General features: G+C 40.0%; 5 protein-coding genes across 7 annotated transcripts; 4 read left to right on the top strand and 1 right to left on the bottom strand.

The window, feature by feature from the left end:
- Positions 1–24: 24 nt before the first annotated feature.
- Positions 25–1,359, top strand: LOC108141859 (alpha-methylacyl-CoA racemase). The gene is made up of 2 exons (XM_017265451.2): positions 25–215; positions 275–1,359. Exons 1-2 carry the CDS (start codon positions 108–110, stop codon positions 1,286–1,288), a joined length of 1,122 nt encoding a protein of 373 aa, XP_017120940.1. The 5' UTR covers positions 25–107; the 3' UTR covers positions 1,289–1,359.
- On the bottom strand, positions 1,344–9,853 carry LOC108141857 (importin subunit beta). Of its 3 annotated transcripts, XM_041710174.1 has the most exons (10): positions 9,837–9,852; positions 9,583–9,761; positions 9,223–9,411; positions 8,217–8,458; positions 7,088–8,116; positions 6,093–7,019; positions 5,557–6,028; positions 4,653–5,326; positions 2,910–4,576; positions 1,344–2,787 (listed from the first exon to the last, which is right to left on the bottom strand). In XM_041710174.1, the coding sequence occupies exons 3-7, from the start codon at positions 9,278–9,280 to the stop codon at positions 5,630–5,632; spliced, it is 2,655 nt and encodes an 884-aa protein (XP_041566108.1). In that variant the 5' UTR covers positions 9,281–9,411; positions 9,583–9,761; positions 9,837–9,852; the 3' UTR covers positions 1,344–2,787; positions 2,910–4,576; positions 4,653–5,326; positions 5,557–5,629. The 3 variants fall into 3 exon arrangements, with proteins under 3 accessions (XP_041566108.1, XP_041566109.1, XP_017120939.1); XM_041710175.1 differs by lacking the exon at positions 4,653–5,326 and having other exon boundaries at positions 2,910–3,021; positions 9,837–9,853; XM_017265450.2 differs by having other exon boundaries at positions 2,910–5,326.
- A 1,054-nt stretch (positions 9,854–10,907) lies between these two features.
- LOC108141952 (transmembrane 9 superfamily member 2) lies at positions 10,908–15,252 on the top strand. Its single transcript, XM_017265594.2, has 5 exons — positions 10,908–11,305; positions 12,605–12,799; positions 12,878–13,860; positions 13,939–14,098; positions 14,160–15,252. The coding sequence occupies exons 1-5, from the start codon at positions 11,168–11,170 to the stop codon at positions 14,661–14,663; spliced, it is 1,980 nt and encodes a 659-aa protein (XP_017121083.1). The 5' UTR covers positions 10,908–11,167; the 3' UTR covers positions 14,664–15,252.
- A 75-nt stretch (positions 15,253–15,327) lies between these two features.
- Positions 15,328–19,020, top strand: LOC108141951 (carcinine transporter). Its single transcript, XM_017265593.2, has 7 exons — positions 15,328–15,520; positions 15,585–15,809; positions 16,007–16,192; positions 16,349–16,607; positions 17,352–17,943; positions 18,006–18,404; positions 18,473–19,020. The coding sequence occupies exons 1-7, from the start codon at positions 15,428–15,430 to the stop codon at positions 18,744–18,746; spliced, it is 2,028 nt and encodes a 675-aa protein (XP_017121082.1). The 5' UTR covers positions 15,328–15,427; the 3' UTR covers positions 18,747–19,020.
- Positions 19,021–20,148: 1,128 nt separating this feature from the next.
- LOC108141738 (SCF E3 ubiquitin ligase complex F-box protein pof2) lies at positions 20,149–22,374 on the top strand. The gene is made up of 3 exons (XM_017265231.2): positions 20,149–20,798; positions 21,431–22,131; positions 22,185–22,374. The coding sequence occupies exons 1-3, from the start codon at positions 20,210–20,212 to the stop codon at positions 22,236–22,238; spliced, it is 1,344 nt and encodes a 447-aa protein (XP_017120720.1). The 5' UTR covers positions 20,149–20,209; the 3' UTR covers positions 22,239–22,374.
- Positions 22,375–22,663: the final 289 nt, after the last annotated feature.

The raw sequence follows: 22,663 nt of genomic DNA, 5'->3' as shown, positions 1-22,663 counted from the left end.
CAAAATGTTTTGATAACAGAGTTTCGTGACAAGTTGGCAGCCCTGATGCAACGGCGTTCAAAGTGCAATTACTTTTCTTATTGTTTAAGCTATAAACTCGTTAGAAAATGCCGCTAAAAGGCATTAAAGTGCTGGAATTCGTGGGCTTAGCTCCGGGACCATTATGTGGCAAGATCCTGACCGATTTTGGGGCCACAGTCACCCGGATCGATAAGGTAAGCAGTGGTCAACTTGTCGGTAAAAACTGATTGTAAAAGACATTCGATTTAAACAGGTTCTTGATAATTCATTGGACGTACTGCAGCAGGGAAAACGAACTTTATGCCTGGATCTGAAGAATGTGAAGGGTCAGCAATTGGTGCAACGATTGGCCCAAGAATGCGATGTGCTGATCGAGCCCTTTAGACCGGGAGTTATGGAGAAACTTAATTTGGGTCCTGTTGAGCTATGTAAGGCGAATCCTCGCCTGATTTACGCCCGTCTCACGGGATTCGGCCAGAACGGAAGACTGGCACCGCGTGCGGGTCATGATATCAACTACGCCGCCATATCGGGTGTGCTGTCCATGTTGGGCAGGCGCCATGAGAAGGCCACTGCACCCATTAATCTTCTGGCGGATTTCGCGGGCGGCAGTGTGATGTGCACCCTGGGCATTTGTCTAGCCCTTCTGGAGCGCCACAATTCCGGCCGGGGTCAAGTGGTTGATGCCTCGATGGTGGAGGGAGCCGCATATGTGGCCAGTTGGCTATTTATGTCCCGGAATCTGGAAATTTGGGGACGGGAGCGGGGCGAGAACCTCATCGATGGTGGATCATATTTCTATGATACCTATGAAACCAAAGACGGTCGCTACATGTCCGTCGGCGCCCTGGAACCGCAATTCTTTGAGCTTCTGAAACAGCGTTTGCATCTTCCCGAAGATCTCTGCCAATTCGGTGAGGAGCATCAGGATCGAGGACGGAAGCTTCTCACAGAAGCCTTCCTATCCAAAACCCAAACGGAATGGTCACAGATCTTTGAGGATGTAGATGCTTGTGTCTATCCGGTGCTGGATTACCGGGAGGTTCATAAGCACGACCATAACAGGGAGAGGGAATCATTTGAGGTGATACAGGATGCACCTGCTCCACGTCCAGCTCCACTTCTAAGTAGAACTCCTGGAAAGTTGCCCAAGGTAACTGATGATAGGCAACTGGGTTTAATCGAAGAACTGAACCTTAAGCCCCATGAATTAAAAGACTTACTCGATACGGGAGTACTTACACTTCCGGAAAAGGCCAAACTTTAGTTGTGACTAGATCAAAAGCAATACAGTAGACACCCCTAAATAAAAGACATTTACGTTTTGTTGCTCTTGCATTCAAAAATTCTTTTATTCTCGCTCTTGCACACATACACATTTTACATTTGCTAAAATTTCGCGTACAAACTATCAGTCATACAATTTGTTTCGGAACAATTAGGCCGCACTTTGATAATCAGAGGGGGGGATTTTTTGTTTTTTTTTGTTTTTAGTAATTGGATAATACAGCATACTATATAACGTAACATAATTGATTCTCTCCTATCGCAATCGTGGGTCAAATGTTCTCTCGCGCATTCCTACTTACTGACTAAATTAGGATTAACTAGCATACCGAGTAGCACATATACTAGATTTAATTCGGCTAAAGCACCGCGCGTCAGCGTTACCAATTTGGTTTTTTTTTTTATTTTTATATTTAATATAATTGATTATAATGTTCATACATATGTACGTGGGTGTTGGTAATGAGTTGTTTGTAGTGTGGAGATGTAAATTTCACTAGTTTGCGTTTTGGTGTTTTTGTTGTAGTATTGTTCTAGTAGTAGTGTAGTGTAAAGTCCCGCGTAAAGTAATCGTAATCCTTGTAAGTCCTTAAGTAAGTGGTAGGTTGTGTTGGTGTATGTTGTATGTTGTATGTATATATAGTAAGTCTCAGTTCTCAGTATAAAATCAGTACCATATGTTACTTTTCAATTTATGTGTATGTAGTTCACACTTGCAGTTGTGCATTTTTTTTTTTTTTTTTTTTGTAATCCTTTAAATCCTTTACAAAAAAATATCATTTCTCTGCTGCGCGGGGTGCTTTCTCTTACATTTTATATATATCCACACAAGACTCATACAGCACACACTTCATACAGATGATCGAATCACAGGCAAAGTTACAGTTGCGGTTTAAGTTTATTTTTTTTTTGTTTAATCTTATATCAGACGACGACCACTCGAACACAAGGCAAGGGTTGAAAGGCAAGCCCGTTGAAAACCCTTTAGTTTACACAGTGGCGAGTCCAAAAAGTGGGTCCACCATGCATTTTTTTTTATTGAAGCTTGCTTTTCAACCGTTTACCATACTTTTTACTCACTTACTCTCTAGTGACATGAAATCATTTCTTAACAAGCTAGATGAAACAAACTCAATAGTCCCTCAATTTGAATGATTTTATATTTGCTTTTTTGTGTGTTTGTTTTGGAATGGTAACATACAAATTTGCTCAGTCACAGTTTCACGCACTCCTACTGTTTATAAAAGTTGGAAATGTATGTATAAAAGGTAGAAATTTGTGCTAAATGATTTGAGTGTCTTGTCTTGTATTAGTTTGTTGGTGATTTCTTCTAGATATACTTCTCCAATCATCCAGTCACTCTCATAAACAACCATTGTCAATCATCACATAATTCATCATCTCATCATCATCATCATACAATGCACAAGTGTCATCATCATAATAATCAGCACCAAGCTTCATACTCAATCAACACACCTGTGAAAAAGAAGGTTGGAAAATGTAATTATTAGCAACTATTATGTTGCATTATTTTGGTTCTTCTAGATAAGCTAACTTATATTGATAGTGTGAATTGAAAAATTCTAGACATCACTTACATTTCGCACAGCACAGCCATAAACGTTCATGTTCCTTTAGGCGTGGCTCAGCTCTCGATTTCCAAAGATTCAGAGTCATTCATCTTCATCATCCGCATCCGATCATTCATAGCTAATATTAATGTTAATCTAATTAATTTTGGCAATTTCATGTTTCCTTTGTATGCGCAAGTTGCCATTTCAAAATTCGAATTTTTGATATGTTCAAATTTGATAAAATCATATGTCATTTTTGTTTATTTAATATAACTTCTTTCTCTTGGACGGCTGTGCGATACTTTATTGAAAAAAAGAGATAAATACTACCAATGAAAGTTTTTTTTGTTTTTGAAATGACAACTTCTTGATTTAGAGAATTCATTGAAAAAAGTTCAAAAACGTGATTTAAGCTTAGTTTAACGAATTCTTGGTTATAGTTTTGACATTTTTTTTAACAGTATTCGTATTATATGTGGTCTTATATCTAAAGTAGTTCACAATAGTTCACTTCATTCCGATTTTCACTTGCAGTTTGAATGTTGTGAAAAGATTTTAAACGGTTAGTTTCGACTTTCTTTTTATCCTCTATTTACTTTTCATCGTTCACAGTCGCGTCTTTTTCGTAAGGTAGTTTCTGGTTATGTTTGTATGGTTTTTGTATGGTTCCGTATATGATAAAATAACTAAATGAAGTATGTGTCGTTGTTTTGTCCTATTAAGCTGTCATGTTGTGTCTTTAAGCGCGTCCTACATCTCTATGTAAATTATGGTTTTTAGGGGGCCAGAATTTTTTTTTTTAATATTTGAAATCCCTTTTTCTAGGGTTGCAAAAGGTGTTGTGAAAACAGTTTTGATCGAATTTTCGAAATACAATTTTTTAAGACACTCGATTTGAAAGCAATAATTTGTTTTTCTAGCTCCCCTGTGAATTATTTATTTATTTTTTGTTGTATACCCTGGTCCGTTGCGTATTAGTTTTAGTATGTTGCGTTTACCTAATATATATATATTAATTATACATGTGTTGTATGTGCTGCAGGTAGTTGCTTGGTTGTTGTTTTTGCTGTTTTGTTTGTTTTTCTCGTTGCTTTTCACCCCATTTTATTTCAAGTAAAAACATAAAATAAAGTGAGAGCCAAATTAAGCGTCATTGGTTGGAATTAATGAGAGCACACTTAATTGTATACACAAAAAATAAAATAATTTCATGCCTTTGTGGGCTTGAGCGTGACTGCTTTAATTGGTATTGGTTTTTATTCTGGATAACGTTTCGCTGTTGTTTTATGGATTTAATGGATTTTTGGAGCTAGTTTTCAAAACAGCCACGCCCACGCCTTTGTACGTCCCTAAGTCATTTCGTAATTCGTTTTTTAGTTGCTAGGTTGGTTTCTCAGTCGTCTTTAAGTGTTGTTTTACATTTAGATTCGTTTCGTTTGCTTGTAGTAAATTTAAATTCAAATCCGTTTAAAATCTTTTTGATTTTCTGCTTTGCTTACGTCTAAAATCATTCGTTTCGTTTCACTAGACAAATTCTTGCGCTTAATTCATAATATCACACAACACGCCGATGATACACACGCGCGCCAAACAAAAAGGAAATCTTCATCCATTTTCGTGGGGTTTCTTCTCGCAGTCACGTAATATCATTTTCCCAGAGTTTCTCTCAAGCATTCATCATCACAGCATAACTATAGGCATAAAGGGGTAAGGTAAGGTAAGGTAAGGTGACGGACAACAGGCATGCTGACTTTTAGATATACATACTCGCTCTCAGCCATATGTTTCATTCCATCACATTCGGTTCACACTCAAGACATTCATTCTTATTTTATATATATTTTTGTTTGTTTTTTTTGTTGGGCTAGTGAGGATTGTAGGATAGATACATTAGTTCTTATAACTTAAAGTGTGGGTCTTACAGCCGCTACAAGTTAATGTTTCCAAAGTGGTGCAATGCATTTAATGTGTTCTACTTTTAAAGCAATTTTTTTCTACCGATTTTTACAATTAAATTTTAATTTCACATAATTTTTAATAACAGCTAGCTTTAGCGTTTTTGGTAATGCTTAAAATCGGGCTACTAAATCGCCGGTTTCCAGAGCAATCCCAAACCAAGGCTGCCCTTATAGCCGGAGTTTTTACAAAATGTCATAAATTCCATGAATAGATATTTATCAATGTTTTAGTCAATGGGCCGCCTTAATTTGGGTTTGCGTTTCCGAGCGAGGACAATGGATAGATAAAGGATAAATAAACTCACACGATAATCAACAGACCTTAATTAAAATAGTTGGTCGAAACAAAGGTTCGGTTTTGGACTTAAAGCTATTGGGTTTTTATAAACAATTTGTCTTAGCATTTACACGTTGCACAGCAACAATAGATCGGACAAACAAACTTAGCAGATAGAATCTTTTTATCAGAGAATTCGGACTGGACTGCAAAAATAGAGAAATTAATGAAAATCAAAATCAAAAAATTGTCTAGAAGCAATCATTAGTAGGATGGGTCGATTTTTCTTGCGATATCTATATGATTCTTATTTGCATTGCCTTTTTAAACACTTTTACTCGTTCGAAATAAGTAAATACTTTCGCCAAAAATCGACTCAACCAAATTCACCATTCATACGTTGATGAAAAGCAGAATAAGAACTCAGTGTACTCACCAGTTTGGCTGCATAACATACAATCTTGAGGGTCTGGTGGAAAGCAGGGAAACATTAACCTCTAGCTGGGGATCTACTGCGTGATAACCTGGCTATTGATCTTCTTAATCTCCTTGACGGCCCAAGTGCACAGCATTTTGGTGCGCTGGCCCTTGGAGCGCTTGCCATCGGCAAGGAAGGTGGAAATGACCGAATCATCCAGCAGCGGGTACAGACGTGGTCCAAACGAGGTGCACAGATCGCCAATGAAGCCGGCGGCACTGGCCATCATCGAGTCGGAAACGTCGCCCTCCTGAGCGATGCGCTTGATAAAGGAAATAATGTGCATTAAATGTGGCTCCATGTGTACCACATCGGGATGAGCCGTCTGATCCACGCCCTTGAGGCCCTGAATGATGCCAGTGTAGGCTTCGAGTACGCTCTCACGCAGTTCATTGATGTACTCGTTCATGTCAAAATTATTTGCGTCCGTCTGAGAAAAAAAACAATGAAGATTATATGATGCATGGTTAAATAAGGTATCAAAAATCACCCACCTGCAGGTTGGATGCGGCACGCAGCATATCTAGGACCACGCTCAGATAATTAAGGAAGTGGCTACCAATGCTCAAGGCTATGTCCCCGAAGGCAGACAGGATCTGTGGCTTAACGCTGCGATGCAGAGTCGGCTCTGCCAGGTTGTTCATCAACACCGACATTATCTCATCGGAGTAGGGCACCATGAGCTCCTTAAGGGCGCGGAATATGTCCCCCGTGAGGCCGACCGAAGCACAGCAGACCTGGTACTCCTGGTGATTCTTCAGGCCCATGACTAGGAAGTCCTTGAAGGCGGGCATGTACTTGGCAAACTGTACACCCAAAAGTTCCACCAGTGTGGAAACAGCAAGGAAGGCATCCTCCTGCACACCACCAGATTTCCCGGCGCTCGAATTGAACATGGTCAGCAGGGCGGTCATGATAGCATCGGAAATTTGCGGGGCATCCTGCTCGTGGACCTTTCGCAAAACACTTTGCAGAGTGGCGCAGAGAAGCGATTGCAAGTCGTTGAACTGATGCCGATCGCTGTGGTTGTTGATTTGCGTTTCCATCTGCATAACCTGATTCAAACGCTCCAGTATCACCAATGTGGTGCGCTGCACCACCAAATAGCAATCTAGAGGCGAGTTCTTGATCATATCCATGAGTGCTTCATAGGCAGCTCCCCTCAAATTGGCCTGAGCTCCATCTGAACGATCCGTGGTCTCCAGCAGCTGCGTAATGATGTACTCAAAGTACGGCGACAGGGCGTAGGTCTCCGGTGTCTCGCCCTCGGTGGTGACCGCTGCCTCATAGGCGGCATCCGATAGACCAATGAAGGCCCAGCATACGTTGGCCGCCACACGGGGCTCCGACTTTAAACTCTTTACGAAGCACTCAAGCAGAGTCTGGAGATATGTCTTGTTGATGGCCGCTTCAGGAATGATCTAAAGAAGAAAACAATATGTAAACTTTTAGTTAAACTAAGCAATAGAATAAACAATCCCCCACTTACATCGCAGATGCGTCCGAAGGTCCAAGCCGTGGTGTCGCGCACAATCACGCTGGAGTCATACATCAGTCGAATGAGCGTGGGCATGGCCTGCTCCACGAGCGGCTTCAGCGTGTTGGTCTCCAATCCATTTAGCACCGAGCCGAATGTCATCACTGCCGCGTCACGGTAGCGCCAGTTGGGGGACTCGATGTTCTCCTTGATGAAGGGCAGCACATGCGGCACGATCTCATCCTCGCAGCAGGTGGCCAGCACCATGAGGCAAACGGAGGAGGCCTTCGCCGGGCTCCAGGTGTCCTCGTCATCGCACTCATCCTGTTTGGTCAGCTTCTCGACGAGCACGGGCGTAAGGAATTGCAGCGCACCACGAGCATAATGCTTGGATACCCTCTGCGGAGCTCGGCCCTGATCCGTGGCCTCCTGACTCTCAATGGCCAGGTCGATCTCTTCGTCGCAGACGTTCGACCAGAACTCAATGCCCTGCAGGGCCACCGCATCGTTTTCAGACTTCATGGCCGCCAAAGTGATCGGAAATAGGGCCTGCGCCATGTAGGGTTCCATGAACTGGTAGTAAAGGGTCATAACCTTCACCAGACACTGCAGAGCAGCCACACAGATTTGCGAATCCTGGCACTGAGTAGCCTCGCACACCACCTCCATGATGAAGTTGCGCTCCATGTCCTTCTCAAAGTTCGACTTGGTGAACTCTAGCGAATTGTGCAGGGCCGTGGTGGCCGCCAAACGGACATGATTGCTCGGCTCCAACTTTCTCATGCCATGAATGATGGCAGTGAGAACATCGTTGGACTGGTTCTCCAGCACCCCGAAGCGAATGTCCTGGCAAATGTAGCCAATTGCCTCCAGTGCCGCCTCACGATGCATCTCGCTGGACACCTCGCTGACCACCTTGTTGACCAGTGTCGTGATGAGCATGGCCCAGCGGTTCATCGGCAGCTCGATCACGGCTACATAGGCCACGCACTGGGCGGCGCAGGAGGGACGCGTGTTCTCGGTACCCAAAGCGGCCAGGATCTGCAAGGATATCGTAGTTATTCAGTGCCAAAATCAAGTGTTTCGTAATTGTTAGTCCTCAGAGTTGGAATACAACTCAATATTTGACTATGTAACTTACGTTATTCTTGATCAGTTCGCGAATTTCGCTGGGAAACTGATGCCAGCGCTCCTGGTACTGTTGGCTGATCTTCTCATCTTTGCTGGTCAGGTGATTCTTCAGCTGGAGACCGGCTGCCATGCGGGCCACTGCGCTGTTTGTCGTGTTCACCAGGATCTCGGACAGCGCCTTGAGGAACTCGGGCAGATTGCTGGCCGCCGCCTGCTCCAAAAAGTTCTTCGCCGATAGCAATTCATTTTTGTCTGGAATTGTGTATTAAAGTTTATTAATAGAATTCGAATTTTTAACTTTTTATGGGGGATATTTTATACGTTTGCAAAAAAGAAACTCTCATCAATAAGTAGAGAAAGAATTGGACGACTTTTACATGAGTTTATACACTATTGGACTCCTCATTACGAATTTAATGCTAATTTTGGAAGTTATAGAAAGATGTAAGATATCTTTAATGTACGTTTTTTGATCAATAGGAATTTTTGAGAAGGATTACCAAGTGATAGCAACTTATGATTGTCCATAGGAACAGGAGTTTTTGGGAATGTTAAGCGAATCATTATACATAAGAAAGTTATAAAATCCATTTACATTATAATATAGAATATGTGTGCAGATTAGAGAAATATTTGCCGGTCTTGCTTTTAGTCATATTTTATCGGCAACCGGAAGAGCTGGTCGCCAAACATAAGATTATTACTCCGAAGTGACGCCTCATGGATCCCTATATTGTTTGTGAGGTTATGTCGTTCGTGGAATGGGTTTATAAATCCTTAATTGTAGGAGCGCATTTATATGCGCAAATACATATACATAGGCGGAATATGTACGAATGCACATGTGTGCGAAGCCCCCTAGCAACCAAACATATGCTAGAAGCGCCTATATTGCAACCCTGCGCAACATACAACGCGCGTCCCTCCCGCCAATCGAAGAAAAGAAAATTTCGTAGACCGGGGGGAGTACCTTCATAAAAACTCTAAATATATATATATATAAATATGCAACTCACCTGGCGACACCGTCTTCTCCAAAATGGCAATCAATTGCATGGCGATATCGGAAGTCATTTTTGCGCTCTTTTTCTTTTCTATATATGTATGTATTTTACTTCACTTTCCGTTTCTTTCTGCAGGTCGGTCGTGCGTCTGTGTGGGTGATGGAATTTTTGCGTAATTACTAGGCAATACTAGTCTATTGGCTGTATGGGGGGTTAAGAAAACCAAATTAAAGTTAGTACAATACATTACAAGAATTATAACATTTCTTTTTTGACAGGTTGCAACACCTTGAACGTCACAAGAATTGATTTTTTCGCACACACATTTACACACACACACGCACTCTAATGAAAACTCCACATTCTACTCACGTTTTGTTGTTGTCTCCTCTGGAACGTTGAATAAATCAAGGGATGCCTAACGGTGATTTGATTAGTTATATTTATTATAGGCTTGCTCAAAAGCTCACACAATTTTTGTTCGCTTTGTCGGAGAAGGGCAATATATTTTATATTTCTTGTGGTGGCTGCGAGTTGACTGCGAGCTAGAGCTGTTAAAATACCGATAACTCTTTTGATTAATACGATGTTTTTGGTCTTTTTTACCGCAATATACTAAAACATACCAACTAATTACAAAAATGCTTTCGCTTCCCTGAAGAACAAACGGTTGAGTTTTGAATTCTTGTTTTATATCGAAGAAATTTGTAACAAATTAACCAACAAAACGACAACTGAACATTGTTTATTTTGACATAAAACTCGGGGGAATATCGAGGAACAATCGAGAAATTTAACATCGCATAGAGTTATAAAAATATTTGCAATTGTGTAATTTTTAGTTTTTCCATAAATCATATACATAAGTGATTCGTTTTAATTGAGTTTAAATTAATTTAAGAATTTGATTACTTAGCACAAATAGTCGAGACTAGCAAAAACTTTTTTTTCTTGGAAATCGGTTAATACACGATTCGTTTACCTGATGATATAGATTAAAAATTATATTGATTTATAATCGTTTTCAATAATTTTTTGCGCCATTTAGTCATGGTTGCGAGCTGCCAACTTTCCTCAAGCCGATTTGCAGACCCCACTTTTGGTTAAACATTTTGAATTTCGGTCAATCACTGCGGTGTCTGGTCATTTTGCGATCTCGCTTGAGTCCAAAAGTTTCGCTAAAAAGCCGTGAAAGCAAATAAAAAATAATAATCAGCAAACAATATCAGTTAATACTAGTCACAACCCAAACAATAAAAGGTCACGCCGATTTGCCCAAACTGCGAATATGTGAAAAGAGGGCATTTACGAGGTAAAAATGTCGTGACGATCGCACAAATACAAAGTACAAAATATATGATATCAAATTTTGTGACAAAAAATTTGAAACCAACTAATGAACAAATGAAATTTTTTTAATTATTAATTATTGTCATAAAGCTCGAGGCTCAACATTTTTTGTTGTTTCTATTTTAATACTTTTAGAATTAATGTTTTTTCTGTTTGTTAATAGTGTGGAATCTAAAATAATTAAATTAATTCGAATTTTTATTTGTATTAATAGTCAAATTATGTTAAAACTTTTTTTTCTAGGGAATACCAAATAATATTTATTGAAATTTATTTAGAATTCCGCGCTACTTAGCCCTGGCTTGGTGCTGCCATCCTTCCTTAAGTCGGTTGGCAGTCCCCTTTGCTGGACTAGGTGGCAACGCTGTCACAGGCAGTGCTGACGTTCGGCAAAAAAAAGAGGAAACGTAGTAAAAACACTCGAGAAACTCCGAATATTCCGATAAATAACCAGCAAATACGGTTTGTGCTCGCCCTGCCATTCCGGAAAGTGTGGAAGTGCGTTGCTGACACGTCCACGTTGTAGACACAACCCTAAACAAAAAAAGAGGGCCACGGCGATTTGCCCAATCTACGACTCCTGGCGTTTGTTGGCCGCAATTTCGAGATGATCCTGCTTTCCGGACTTGTGCCGCTCCTGGGCATTGTCCTGCTGCACCTGGTCAACCCGACACAGGCCTTCTATCTGCCCGGATTGGCGCCGGTTAATTTCTGCAAGAAAACCGATGTCTCCAGCACATGCAAGGTATGTATATATGTACATGTATGCATGATACTTATAAGTTAGTGGGTGTGTTTGCCCGCAACAATTAGCAATGCTACAAATAGTGATGTATAATAGTGGTATATTATTGGAGCAGCGGTCAGGAGCGGAAGCGCTGATAAGGTCACTTACTAGCGATATATGTATGTGCCCTATGAGGAGCGGTCCATATCTCAACTTCTGGTGACGTTGACGACGCTGGCTAAACACGCTGCCAAAAGCAAAAATTGGAGTTCTAATGTTGGTTCAGCTGGCACTCGAATGCAGGTTAAAATTACGAGCTTTTGGTCAGGTCTTTACCACTTTAACACTAGATCCCATCCAGAGAAAGTAATCCATTAAGAATGATATTGCAGACTTTTAAAGCAACATTGTTAATGATAACGATAATATGAGTGTGTGAAAACCGTTTATGTTATGTATTTAAGGACACATTTTAAAGATATTTCAAACTGAAAATTGATAATGCTTTTTGTAGTCACCATTAAAGCTGTAATTGAGCAGTTTCAATCAGGGGATTCACCGAAATCTGTAACAACTAAAAATCGACCCGATAGCTATTGCTACTTGGACTTTTTTTAAGCTTTGATTATTGCAGACTGGTTATAAAAGCTTCTTCATATTTTGTTTTTGCAGACATCCCGAATTTTCCGAATTACATGCATAGGTTAAAACCCCGACATCTGGTTTGCTGAAAGCATTAATTTCGATAATGTTTACATTTCTATGACATGAATTAAATTAAACTAAACTTATTAAAAATAGTTAATTATTATTAGTTATTTTGTTTCTTTTGAAATACGAATATATTTTTAAAGCTGCAAAGCAGATTAATTGTTATGGAATACACCTAAATATCACAAATTGCTAAAAATTCTAAAAAAAGATTTACAAACCGATTTAAATCTAATACTGTGTTGATCAATATTATATCGTGAAAAATAAATTGAAATCTACTTTATTTATTTTTTTAATTAAACTTTTATCAAGGAAGTAGATAAGGCTTTAACTAGCTGTTACTCAATGCAAAAAAAACTGGTGTTTCCCTCATAATTAAATTTTAAACACCAAAAAAAGCTCCCAGATAAGATTAATTTTATGGAACCTTACCTTTAAATATTAATACTATATGGTTAAAGTTCTGCTACCATTACATGATTTCTTATAATAATAATAATAACACTATTTCGGTGAAACTTGCAAGAATAATCAAATTCCAGATAAGATTAAAGGAGAACCATTATTAAGCAATAATTGATACTTATTGATTATCTGTTTTAGTCGGAAATCTTCTTGTACGTAAACCGGTTGAACACCGAGGAATCAGAAATACCCTATGAGTACCATCACTTCGACTTTTGTTTGGGAGAGGAGGCAAATTCTCCGGTTGAGAATCTGGGACAAGTGGTGTTCGGCGAGAGAATTCGTCCGGGACCCTACAAAATTCAGTTCCTGGAGAATCAGCAATGTGCAAAGGTAAGTATATGAATTTTAATTGATTAGTTTCAGACTTTAGATCTTAATTTGATCGAAAATGTTTACGTCTTGCTTTAGGCCTGTACCAAAAACTACAAGGGCGACGATCCGATTAGCAACCGTCGTATGATGGTCCTGAAGAAGGGCATCAGCTTAAATTACCAGCACCACTGGATCGTGGACAACATGCCGGTGACCTGGTGCTATCCGCTGGAGAATGGCAAGCAGTACTGCGGTACTGGATTCCCCATGGGTTGTCTCGTTCGCCCCGATGGAGACGGATGTCCCATCAATCCCATGTACAACCAGCCCTTGCACTATTACCCCTTCAATCATGTGGATCTGGAGATAACGTATCACAGCGGGCAGGCGGAAGACTGGGGTATTCAATTCGGCAACAGTGGACGCATCATTTCCGTGAAGGTTACTCCCAAATCGATAAAGCACTTGGATCCCGAAAATCCCAATTGCCTGAGCAGTGAACCGCTGGCCATCAGTGAGAATTCGCTGAAGGCCGGAGAGCAGCTTAACATTGTGTACACCTATAGTGTGAAGTTTATCAAGAACGATGCCATCAAGTGGTCATCGCGTTGGGATTACATTCTGGAATCCATGCCGCACACGAATATCCAATGGTTCTCCATTCTCAACTCTTTGGTGATTGTTCTCTTCTTGAGTGGCATGGTGGCCATGATTATGCTGCGCACCCTGCACAAGGATATTGCCCGCTATAATCAAATGGATAGCGGTGAGGATGCCCAGGAGGAGTTTGGCTGGAAGCTGGTCCATGGCGATGTGTTCAGACCGCCGCGCAAGGGCATGCTGTTGTCGGTTTTCCTGGGCTCTGGTGCCCAGGTTCTGGTTATGTGCATGATCACCCTGGCCTTTGCCTGTCTGGGTTTCCTATCGCCAGCCAATCGAGGTGCCTTGATGACTTGCTCCATGGTCTTGTTCGTTTCATTGGGCACACCGGCTGGTTATGTCTCCGCCCGTATTTACAAGAGTTTCGGTGGCCTGAAGTGGAAGAGCAATGTTATCCTCACCTCGATCGTTTGCCCTGGGTAAGAGACTTTCTTAAATATTTATTATAAAGCTCTTATTAAGTCCTATTTGTATATGTAAATTTTACCTGTTTTTAGTGTGGTCTTTTCGCTGTTCTTTGTGATGAACCTGGTGCTCTGGGGCGAGAGTAGCTCGGGAGCTGTGCCATTTAGCACATTGATTGCCCTACTCGCCCTGTGGTTCGGTGTCTCAGTGCCACTAACCTTTGTTGGGGCTTACTTTGGGTTCCGCAAGCGCGTGAGTATATATTACGTTTATGTATCTTTCCGGTTTTTGACATTATGCTGTTGAATTTCAGGCCCTGGAGCACCCGGTGCGTACCAATCAGATTCCCCGGCAGATTCCCGACCAATCGATCTACACACAACCTATTCCCGGCATCGTTATGGGCGGCGTTTTGCCCTTCGGATGCATTTTCATCCAGCTGTTCTTCATCCTGAGCTCGCTGTGGTCCAGCCAAATGTACTACATGTTCGGCTTTCTGTTCCTGGTCTTTGTCATACTGGTCATCACGTGCTCGGAGACAACCATTCTGCTGTGCTACTTCCACTTGTGTGCAGAGGACTATCACTGGTGGTGGCGCTCCTTCTTAACGTCCGGTTTCACTGCTGTCTATCTGTTCATCTACTGCTGCCATTACTTTGTGACAAAGCTCTCGATCAAGGACAGTGCATCGACGTTCCTGTATTTCGGCTACACGGCCATCATGGTATTCCTGTTTTTCTTGCTGACCGGCACCATTGGATTCTTCGCGTGCTTCTGGTTCATACGCAAAATTTACAGCGTGGTCAAGGTCGATTAAGCAAACCAAAATTCAAGAAGAAGGAGCTCGTGCGAATGTATTTTTGTATGTGTAGCCACAAATTTACACTTAAGCCTAATGTGTGTGTGTGATTTCTGCGCTGTGCGCCACGGCACAGACAGTTTTCTGTTTATTATAATTACGATTGATATGTGTACAATAACATATATTTGTATCAGGCAAGCAACCGTGGAGTAACGATAACGCGCAATAATCTTTAAGCAGTAAGCAGCAGCAGCCGACGAGTTGGAGTGAAAGTGACTTGAAGCATCTTTTGTATAGTTCACCGTTCTGTTAATCTTTAGGCGTAAAGTTTAGCAATGTCCATTTCTCAGCTCTAGCAATGATTCCAAAAAAAGAAAACAAAAATGAAACAAAAAATCCCATTAAAAAGTACTGAGCCGCAAAACGAAGTACTTTAAAAACCCGTTCTCTACTTGTAATATCAAAGCCTAACAACTGTAATTAGTGGCTCGTCTTAGCCGTAATTCGAGCAGGATTGAATTCACGTGTAATATTTTAAATACTTTAGTTTAAACTATTTAAATCTAACTTGCGACTAAAGAATAAACAAAACTATAAATTATAACAAGGCGCCATCCGGAGCTTCTTTTCACTCTGGCATCAGAACTAGCTCTTTCCTTCAACCCTAGATAGTTGACAGTTCTCGGATATATTTCCTATGGCTTCTGTGAGAGCTGGCGAAACCAGCGGGCAGTGCGAATAAACATTTCCAGCTCAGCGTTTTGTCGAGCGGCGCATCCATGTCAGATATTGTGGACAGCGATGGGGACGAATACGATGAACTTTCGGAGCTGCGACAACGCCACAAGCCCGAAACTCAGCCCTCGGTGGATGTGCGTATCTGTGCGATAGAGTTTTTGATCTTCTTAAGATAGTTTGTTCGGTTTTTTTTTTTAGGAGGCCTTCGATTTGGATGACCTGCTGCCCACCATCGGTGAGTTTGGTAGATACCAAAAGCTCTTGGTCTTCGGCATTTGCCTGCCAGCGTGTATTCCGTGTGGATTTTGTGCCTTTAATCAATTGTTTATGGCTGATACTCCGGATGACTATTGGTGTCGCATCCCGGAGCTGCTCGATCTGCCGCTGGAGCAGCGAAAATCGCTGTCCATCCCCCTGGAAGTGGTGAGTAATTGCAGCCATATGAGTGCTGCGGGTCAGGCAATCAAGTCGGCCCATTGATTGTGCGTTCACGGAGGTGGAATGTCGATACGTGGTTGGTTCGATGAGCTATAAAAGGGGGGTGGTTAAGGGTACATAAACAAATGTCTTATTGATTTAAATGTCTGGATTTAAAGAAACAATTAACCATTTCGTTGAAGGAAAACGATGAACTGGTCTACAGCAAATGCTATACGTACGGAGTCAATTGGACGCAACTACTTGAATCCGGAAAGGAGGATGACTTGATGACCACCATGGAGGCAAACAGCAGTTGGCCATTGGTCAAGTGCAGTCAGGGATGGGAGTACAATACGAGCATCGTCTGGTCGTCCATTGTGATCGATGTGCGCAGTCTCAGAACATTGACACCTTCGAACCTTCATATCACATGATTCCTCATCTAGGAGACGCTTGCATCATTTCCCAAGCATAATGTATTTTTCTCAGTCAGGAGTTTCAGATTGGCTTACCCGCTAACCCACTAAACCCTCAACTTTCAGTTCGATTTAGTGTGCGATCAGGATATATATCCCACAATTGGATTGGCTGCTTTGAACACTGGCGGTCCTGTGGGTGTTTATCTATTCGGACTCCTCAATGATCGAGCTGGACGAAGACTCTCCTATTTTATTTGCCTGGCCACTTTGTTGGCGGGCAGCTTGATGACTTCGCTGAGCAGGGATTTCTGGACTTGGGCAGGAAGTCGTGTCATCGTGGGTTTAACCATTCCGGCTGTCTATCAGATACCCTTTATTATATGTGAGTATCTGGAGTTTTTAATACAGTTGCGGTAGTTCAACTAGGAGCTTAATGCTAAAACCTTTGAAATATCTGACAATAGGCTTAATTCTATTACCTTTAAAACAAAAGACAATTTTTCTTTTCTTTTATCATAATATAAACCAACATGCGAAATATAATACAAAAAAAAAACTTTGATGTGTAAGTTTTTAAGTAAAATGAAAAGGAACTTTACTTTTGAATATTTAATAGTGAATGGTTGTAACAAAATTTAAGAAAATCACAAAAAAACTTGTTTTAAATGGATATTGCAAATGAATGAAACAGTTGTTAATAACTTAGCTTGTTTTTAATTAAAAAATTAAAAAAAAATACTTGAATATTCAATAGTAAGTAGTTGTAAAAAAATTTTAGAAAATCACTAAAAATCCTGGTTTAAATGGACGTTGGAAATGAATGAAACAGTTGTTAATGGCTTGGCTTTTATTATTATTTTAAAATAATAAGTTTAACAAAAATTATTTAAGGTAAATTAAAAATTTGTAGTTTTAAAATGTTTCCTATTTTTTTTTATAAATATTTATAAGTATTTCACTATTTTAAATGCATTTTTTTCCATTAAGTTTTTACTACTAATTTCTCGAATATATAAAAAAGTAGTTCAGAAGTTGCTTCTTAACTATTTACATTTTTCTTTTTTATAAGCCAATAACTATTATTATTTTAACCGCAGCTGTGTGCATCTTATACTCCATTTTGCAGCTTTGGAATTGGTTGGCGAAAACTATCGATCCTTTGTGACAGTGATGACCTGCACCTTCTACACTTCGGGCATCATGCTTCTGTCGGCGGTTACTTATTTGGAAAGGGATTGGGTTCGCCTGTCCTACATCACCTCGCTGCCCTTTTATGCCTACTTTCTGTACATGTTCGTTATGCCGGAGTCACCGCGATGGCTTTTGATGCGCGGTCGTTTGGAGGAGGCCCTCAAGATTCTGGAACGCATGGCCATGGTGAATGGCAGACAATTTCCGGAGGCGGTGCATCTCAAATTGGAGGCTCAAATCCGGCGGGATAAGCTCAAGAAGCAGAAGAAAAAGGTGGCCAATGTGGGGCTTATGGATCTGTGTCGCACTCCCAATATGCGTTTGAAAACTATACTGATCACATTGAGTTGGTTTGCCAATGAGACGGTTTATCTAGGACTCAGCTACTATGGGCCTTCACTCGGTACCAATCAGTATGTGAGCTTCTTCTTATCGGCCGCTGTGGAGTTGCCAAGCTACTTGTGTTGCTGGTACTTCATGGACACCTGGGGCAGACGATGGCCCCTCAGTTTATCCATGATATTGGGGTAAAACAAAAATCTATATTGTATGTCGTAATGAAATATTAAACTTTAATTTGCTTTTCCAGTGGCGTGGCTTGTGTGATCACTGTAATGCTGCCCGATGATGCCGTGGATGAGACCCTAGTGCTATATCTGATATCCAAGGCCCTGCTATCCGCCTCCTTCCTCATCATTTATCCCTTTGCCGGCGAGCTGTATCCCACACAAGTTCGGGGCATCGGCATTGGTGCATCCAGCTATATCGGAGGATTGGGTCTCATTGTCATTCCCTTTGTCACCTACTTGGGAAAGGACAATCTGAAGCTACCCTTGGTCATCATGGGCTTTGTTTCAATGCTAGGCGGGATGACGGGACTGCGATTGCCGGAGACACTGCATCATCGTCTGCCGCAGACCATCGAGGAGGGCGAGGAGTTTGGCAAGAACTGGCAGTTCAAAGATTGCTGCAGATGCGCTCCAAAACCGTGAGTTTATATAGTAAACTTGTTGTAAAAGATGGAACATTCTAAAATGTTTACTTAAAACTCTCCAGGGATGTCTTGTCACAACCAGCATCGTACGAAAACCTGGATGTTCTGGCCGGATCCTCCAACAATGAATCTGAGATGGAGCTGGAGCTGAGAGATAGTAGAAGGGTCCGGGAGCCGACGCCGCGGATTGATGAGCGTACACCACTGGATACGACGGCCAGTGGAAGTGTTCGACCGGTTCACAGGCCTTCGATGAAGCGTTTGGTGCGCCAGATGAGCGTTATGGATACCCAAAGGACACACGATGGCACCATGCAATTGACACACTGGATTTAGAGATTTAACAGAACATTTATATGTACCTAAGAGATCATCTTGTCAAATGCAAAGGCAGTTAAAATCCTTTTTGTTTTAGCATTAGCCTCCAGTTAACGTTAATAAGTTGTTATTAAAATTATAGAACAATCCCATAGAACATAGAAGAAAAAAGAACTTTATATTAAACTTAAAATATTATAGAAAATTAAGAAATTTTAAAAAAGCGCAATCAAGCACAATGTTAGCAATTGCCATTGAATGTGTATAAATAATGTTTATAAAATATGTTGAAATAAAGAAGACAATGTTTAAACGAGCTTATATAAGCAAATTGATTCCGTAACTCAACATTTATTGAAATAAGTGCAGAATTATATTTACTGCTAAACAATTTCCCGGTTTTAATTTTATAATAATGTTTTCCTTTTCAATAATTGTAGGGCAATACGATTATGCCAAAGTTGTTTACTTCAACAGTAAACAATGCCAATTACGAGAGGTAAAAAAAACCAAAACTTTATTCTTCAAACATATCCGGTAAAATAAATAAATAAATAAGTATGTATAGCATACACATAGCATTTGGCGACTTCTCAATCACAGCAATTGATTTATGCATTTATTCAGGCAATTATGCAATTAATTGTTGTCAAACAAAAAGAAAACTTGTTTATACGGTGAATAATGGAGGAATTTGCGAAATTGCCCGCAGCTGTCGGCCGCAAACTGCTAGCGGTCACTGTCAATCGTAGGAAGTGCCTGGACCCATGGGAATCACTATATTCAGTTCCCATGGAGGTCAGGGATGTGTTAAACTCAAGGAAATCTTTTGCAAAAATATATGATAAGTTTATACTATTATGAATTCCCTGTAATTTGGAGAATTTTAACAATAAATTCAGATTACTCAGGAAATCCAAAATATTATAGAAAATGCGAAGTAACTCCCATGAATTTGGGGAACAAATATTTTTATTTGTATTTATTTATATTATTTTATTTATATTTTTAATCAAAATTTGCGTTGCCGGAATAATACAATTAATGGAATAAACAAGAACAGTAGAAATAAAAACCTGGCTATTGAATAAAACATTTTTATTTTCAAACTGAGTTAAATATAAAAATGCATTCAATATTTAAATTAATTTATAAAAGAATTAGATATGAAATTTGTAATTCTTTTAATGCATTCTATTTAAGTTTAATAGAGTTCAAAAAAATGTATTCCGAAAATAGTCTAGTTTATCAAATAAACTTTCCATTGCCAATACATAATTGCAGCATTTAAAATGCCAACATAATTACTAGAATTATATTTATAAATTCAGTCTATTCTAAAAAAAATTACAAATATAAAAAAAAAATGGTATATAATTCCCCTGAACTTAAAGAAAACATATTTTTCGATCACACCACCCAGGCAAATGTCAAAAATGTATTAAACAAAATTTCCGTTGCCAACAAAATACGCCAAAAAGATGCCGAAACCAAGAGTCCAATCGAGATTTATAAAATCCCCTGCTCCCATTCGTGCCCGTGCTCCAGTTCCGGTCCGTACAACTGATCCTCCGGCTTCACAGCCATGCAGGACGAGTCTGCTGGATCTGCCCGAGGATATCATCCGACTGGTTTTCGATTTCCTGCCCCTACTGCCGGATAAAGTCCTGCTGGCCTGTGTGGCGCCCAAATTTCGATTGGCCTTCGAGGGCTGGGCCAGGACAAGACGAAACTCTCTGGAAGCTTATAGGCTGGAGATGATGCCACTGCCGGAAATGATCAGGTTCTTTAAGGTGGCTGGACCTTTTATAAAGGAACTTCTCGTCGACTGCTCCTTTTTTCAAAAGGAATCTCTGCTGGTGGAGTTCATATCGGAATACTGCCCAAATCTGGAGGAGATCAATTACATTAATGCCACCGATGAGTTCCACTATAGCACCATCATGTCCAAGATGACGCATCTGAAACGGGTCACTATTGAATGCTTGGATGCAGAGGATGTACTGAGCTTTAACCTGCAGTCCAACCAGGATCTGGAGTCTTTTGAGCTGGTCAATGGGTGCTATTCGGGTAAGTTTAAGTTTGTTTTAAAATAAGTCTTAAGAGTTCCTTTTATTTTGCGCTTAATTTAAGCAATATATTTATATTTGAAGATGAGAAACATATCAAAGTTTGGGAATATACTTTAATGGTGCAATGTTAAAAAAATTTAATAGTAAAAATTAATATCTGACTATTGAATTCAAAATTTTATATAAAATATTTAAGTTAAATATAAAATCATAATATTAATTACAATGCATATTCATTTTAATGATTTAATGTTGACATATTTTTGTTAATGTACAAAATATTTGAATTAAAATAGTTCCTCTTTGGTTTCAATTCATTTTATTTACGTCAAATATAATTTAAATTTAAATGAAATTTTCAAATATTAAAAAAAGAGAAATCTGTGGCTGGTCCAGAACAGAAAAAGTGACCAAAGTTTACATGTGTAACTTCCGTAAAACTTCAAAATTCTCAAAACCGGCTAAAATGTATTTTTTTTGTTGTTAACCCAAAAAGCCAAAAAGTGCCATGAAAATCTGAAATCGAAATATTTAAATTTTATTGAGTATATTTTTAAGGGCTTATTTTAGCAGGGATTTTTTCTTAATTTTTTGTAATTTATATTTGTCACAATTAAATTTATTCAAAAGGCAAAAATCTCTGCGGTTTTCCCAATCTCAAAACCTTGGTTCTCCGAGATTGCCTATTGTGGAACTCGATGGACTTCGGAATACCTCTGAAAACTTTGAAATCTTTGGATCTGGATGATTGCTGTTTTGAGGTGATGAATCAGAGCCTGTACCAGAAGATAGCTGATAGTTGTACGGAACTGGTGGAGCTATTCTTCTCCGGCTGTGACACAAATTTCGAAGTTATTGCTCAGCTGCCAAATCTGCAGAAATGCACCCTTAGAACCTGGATGACCTCCAATGAGCTGAACATCGGATTTCTTAATGTTCTGGCAGAGAACAAGGGCAACAAGCTGACCCATCTGCACTTATCCGGACAGTTTCAGATCACCAATGAGCATGCCCGATGTTTGGGTCGCTTGTGTAGCCTCAAGGATCTGCGTTTTAGCAACAACGATGTCCTGGAGGACGACCACTTCAAGTTCTTCAACGATCTCAATCAACTGGAGCGTTTGGGATTGACTTGCTGCGGCCGAGTGTTGGACTTTGGATTGATGAGGATGTTACGCAAGTATTCTCAGTTGAATACTTTTGACTTAAACGGTTGCGACGAGATAACCGAGGACTTTGTGATCAACGCGATACGATGCTGTTCCAAGGGAATAAATCGGAGCATCGTGATCAATGTGAAGGGAACTAAGATCAGGCCGAGTATCTTAACGGTGGGTTGAAACTGGTAAAGCTATTAACATATTAACAATTTTATGTTTCCCAGCATCCGGATTACCTGGATCCCTTGAATCAAGTGAAGGTCAATTTCATAAGTTAGTGATATATACCAATTATTTCATTAGGGATACCCAAAACAACTGTGAGCTAATAAAAACAGTTTAATTATTAACTTAAAAAAACAAAAGAAAATCTAATAAAACGTTGTTGGGTTTGTTGGAAATTTTAAAAATTAATTCTCTGGTTAATTTAATGTATGCGTAAAAAATCTTATTAATTAGTTTAAGTAAAAAAGTAGTTTTCGACTGTTAAGAAAGAGTTATACCATGAAGCCTTTTCTGTGGGAGTACTTTCAATCGAATTCCTGCCCATAACTGAAAGACGGTGCCCTTGGAGCCCAGATATCTTAGACAATGGGATCCTCACTGGACTGAGTCATGGCTTAGTCTGCCATAAGGAAGTGGACGATCAATATTTATGATCATGCTCACAATGCTCCATTAGCACGCCGATAATTGCGGACAA

The sequence above is a fragment of the Drosophila elegans genome, unplaced genomic scaffold, assembly GCF_018152505.1.
Source record: "Drosophila elegans isolate 14027-0461.03 unplaced genomic scaffold, ASM1815250v1 contig_814, whole genome shotgun sequence".
Lineage (NCBI taxonomy): Eukaryota > Metazoa > Arthropoda > Insecta > Diptera > Drosophilidae > Drosophila > Drosophila elegans.
Note: the sequence above shows the minus strand (reverse complement) of the source record. Positions and strands in the feature narration are given on the sequence as shown.

Excerpts from the sequence above, each read along its gene's own strand:
- LOC108141859 (XM_017265451.2), top strand. The coding sequence starts at position 108 with ATGCCGCTAAAAGGCATTAAAGTGCTGGAATTCGTGGGCTTAGCTCCG. Across the intron at positions 216-274 it reads CAGTCACCCGGATCGATAAG|GTTCTTGATAATTCATTGGA; the intron begins GTAAGCAGTGGT and ends CGATTTAAACAG.
- LOC108141857 (XM_041710175.1), bottom strand. The coding sequence starts at position 9,280 with ATGACTTCCGATATCGCCATGCAATTGATTGCCATTTTGGAGAAGACG. Across the intron at positions 7,020-7,087 it reads CCTTCGGACGCATCTGCGAT|ATCATTCCTGAAGCGGCCAT; the intron begins GTAAGTGGGGGA and ends TTTCTTCTTTAG. Across the intron at positions 6,029-6,092 it reads GTGCCGCATCCAACCTGCAG|ACGGACGCAAATAATTTTGA; the intron begins GTGGGTGATTTT and ends TTTTTTTCTCAG.
- LOC108141952 (XM_017265594.2), top strand. The coding sequence starts at position 11,168 with ATGATCCTGCTTTCCGGACTTGTGCCGCTCCTGGGCATTGTCCTGCTG. Across the intron at positions 12,800-12,877 it reads AGAATCAGCAATGTGCAAAG|GCCTGTACCAAAAACTACAA; the intron begins GTAAGTATATGA and ends GTCTTGCTTTAG. Across the intron at positions 13,861-13,938 it reads ACCTCGATCGTTTGCCCTGG|TGTGGTCTTTTCGCTGTTCT; the intron begins GTAAGAGACTTT and ends ACCTGTTTTTAG.
- LOC108141951 (XM_017265593.2), top strand. The coding sequence starts at position 15,428 with ATGTCAGATATTGTGGACAGCGATGGGGACGAATACGATGAACTTTCG. Across the intron at positions 15,521-15,584 it reads AAACTCAGCCCTCGGTGGAT|GAGGCCTTCGATTTGGATGA; the intron begins GTGCGTATCTGT and ends TTTTTTTTTTAG. Across the intron at positions 16,193-16,348 it reads GGTCGTCCATTGTGATCGAT|TTCGATTTAGTGTGCGATCA; the intron begins GTGCGCAGTCTC and ends CTCAACTTTCAG.
- LOC108141738 (XM_017265231.2), top strand. The coding sequence starts at position 20,210 with ATGCCGAAACCAAGAGTCCAATCGAGATTTATAAAATCCCCTGCTCCC. Across the intron at positions 20,799-21,430 it reads GGTCAATGGGTGCTATTCGG|GCAAAAATCTCTGCGGTTTT; the intron begins GTAAGTTTAAGT and ends TTTATTCAAAAG. Across the intron at positions 22,132-22,184 it reads TCAGGCCGAGTATCTTAACG|CATCCGGATTACCTGGATCC; the intron begins GTGGGTTGAAAC and ends TATGTTTCCCAG.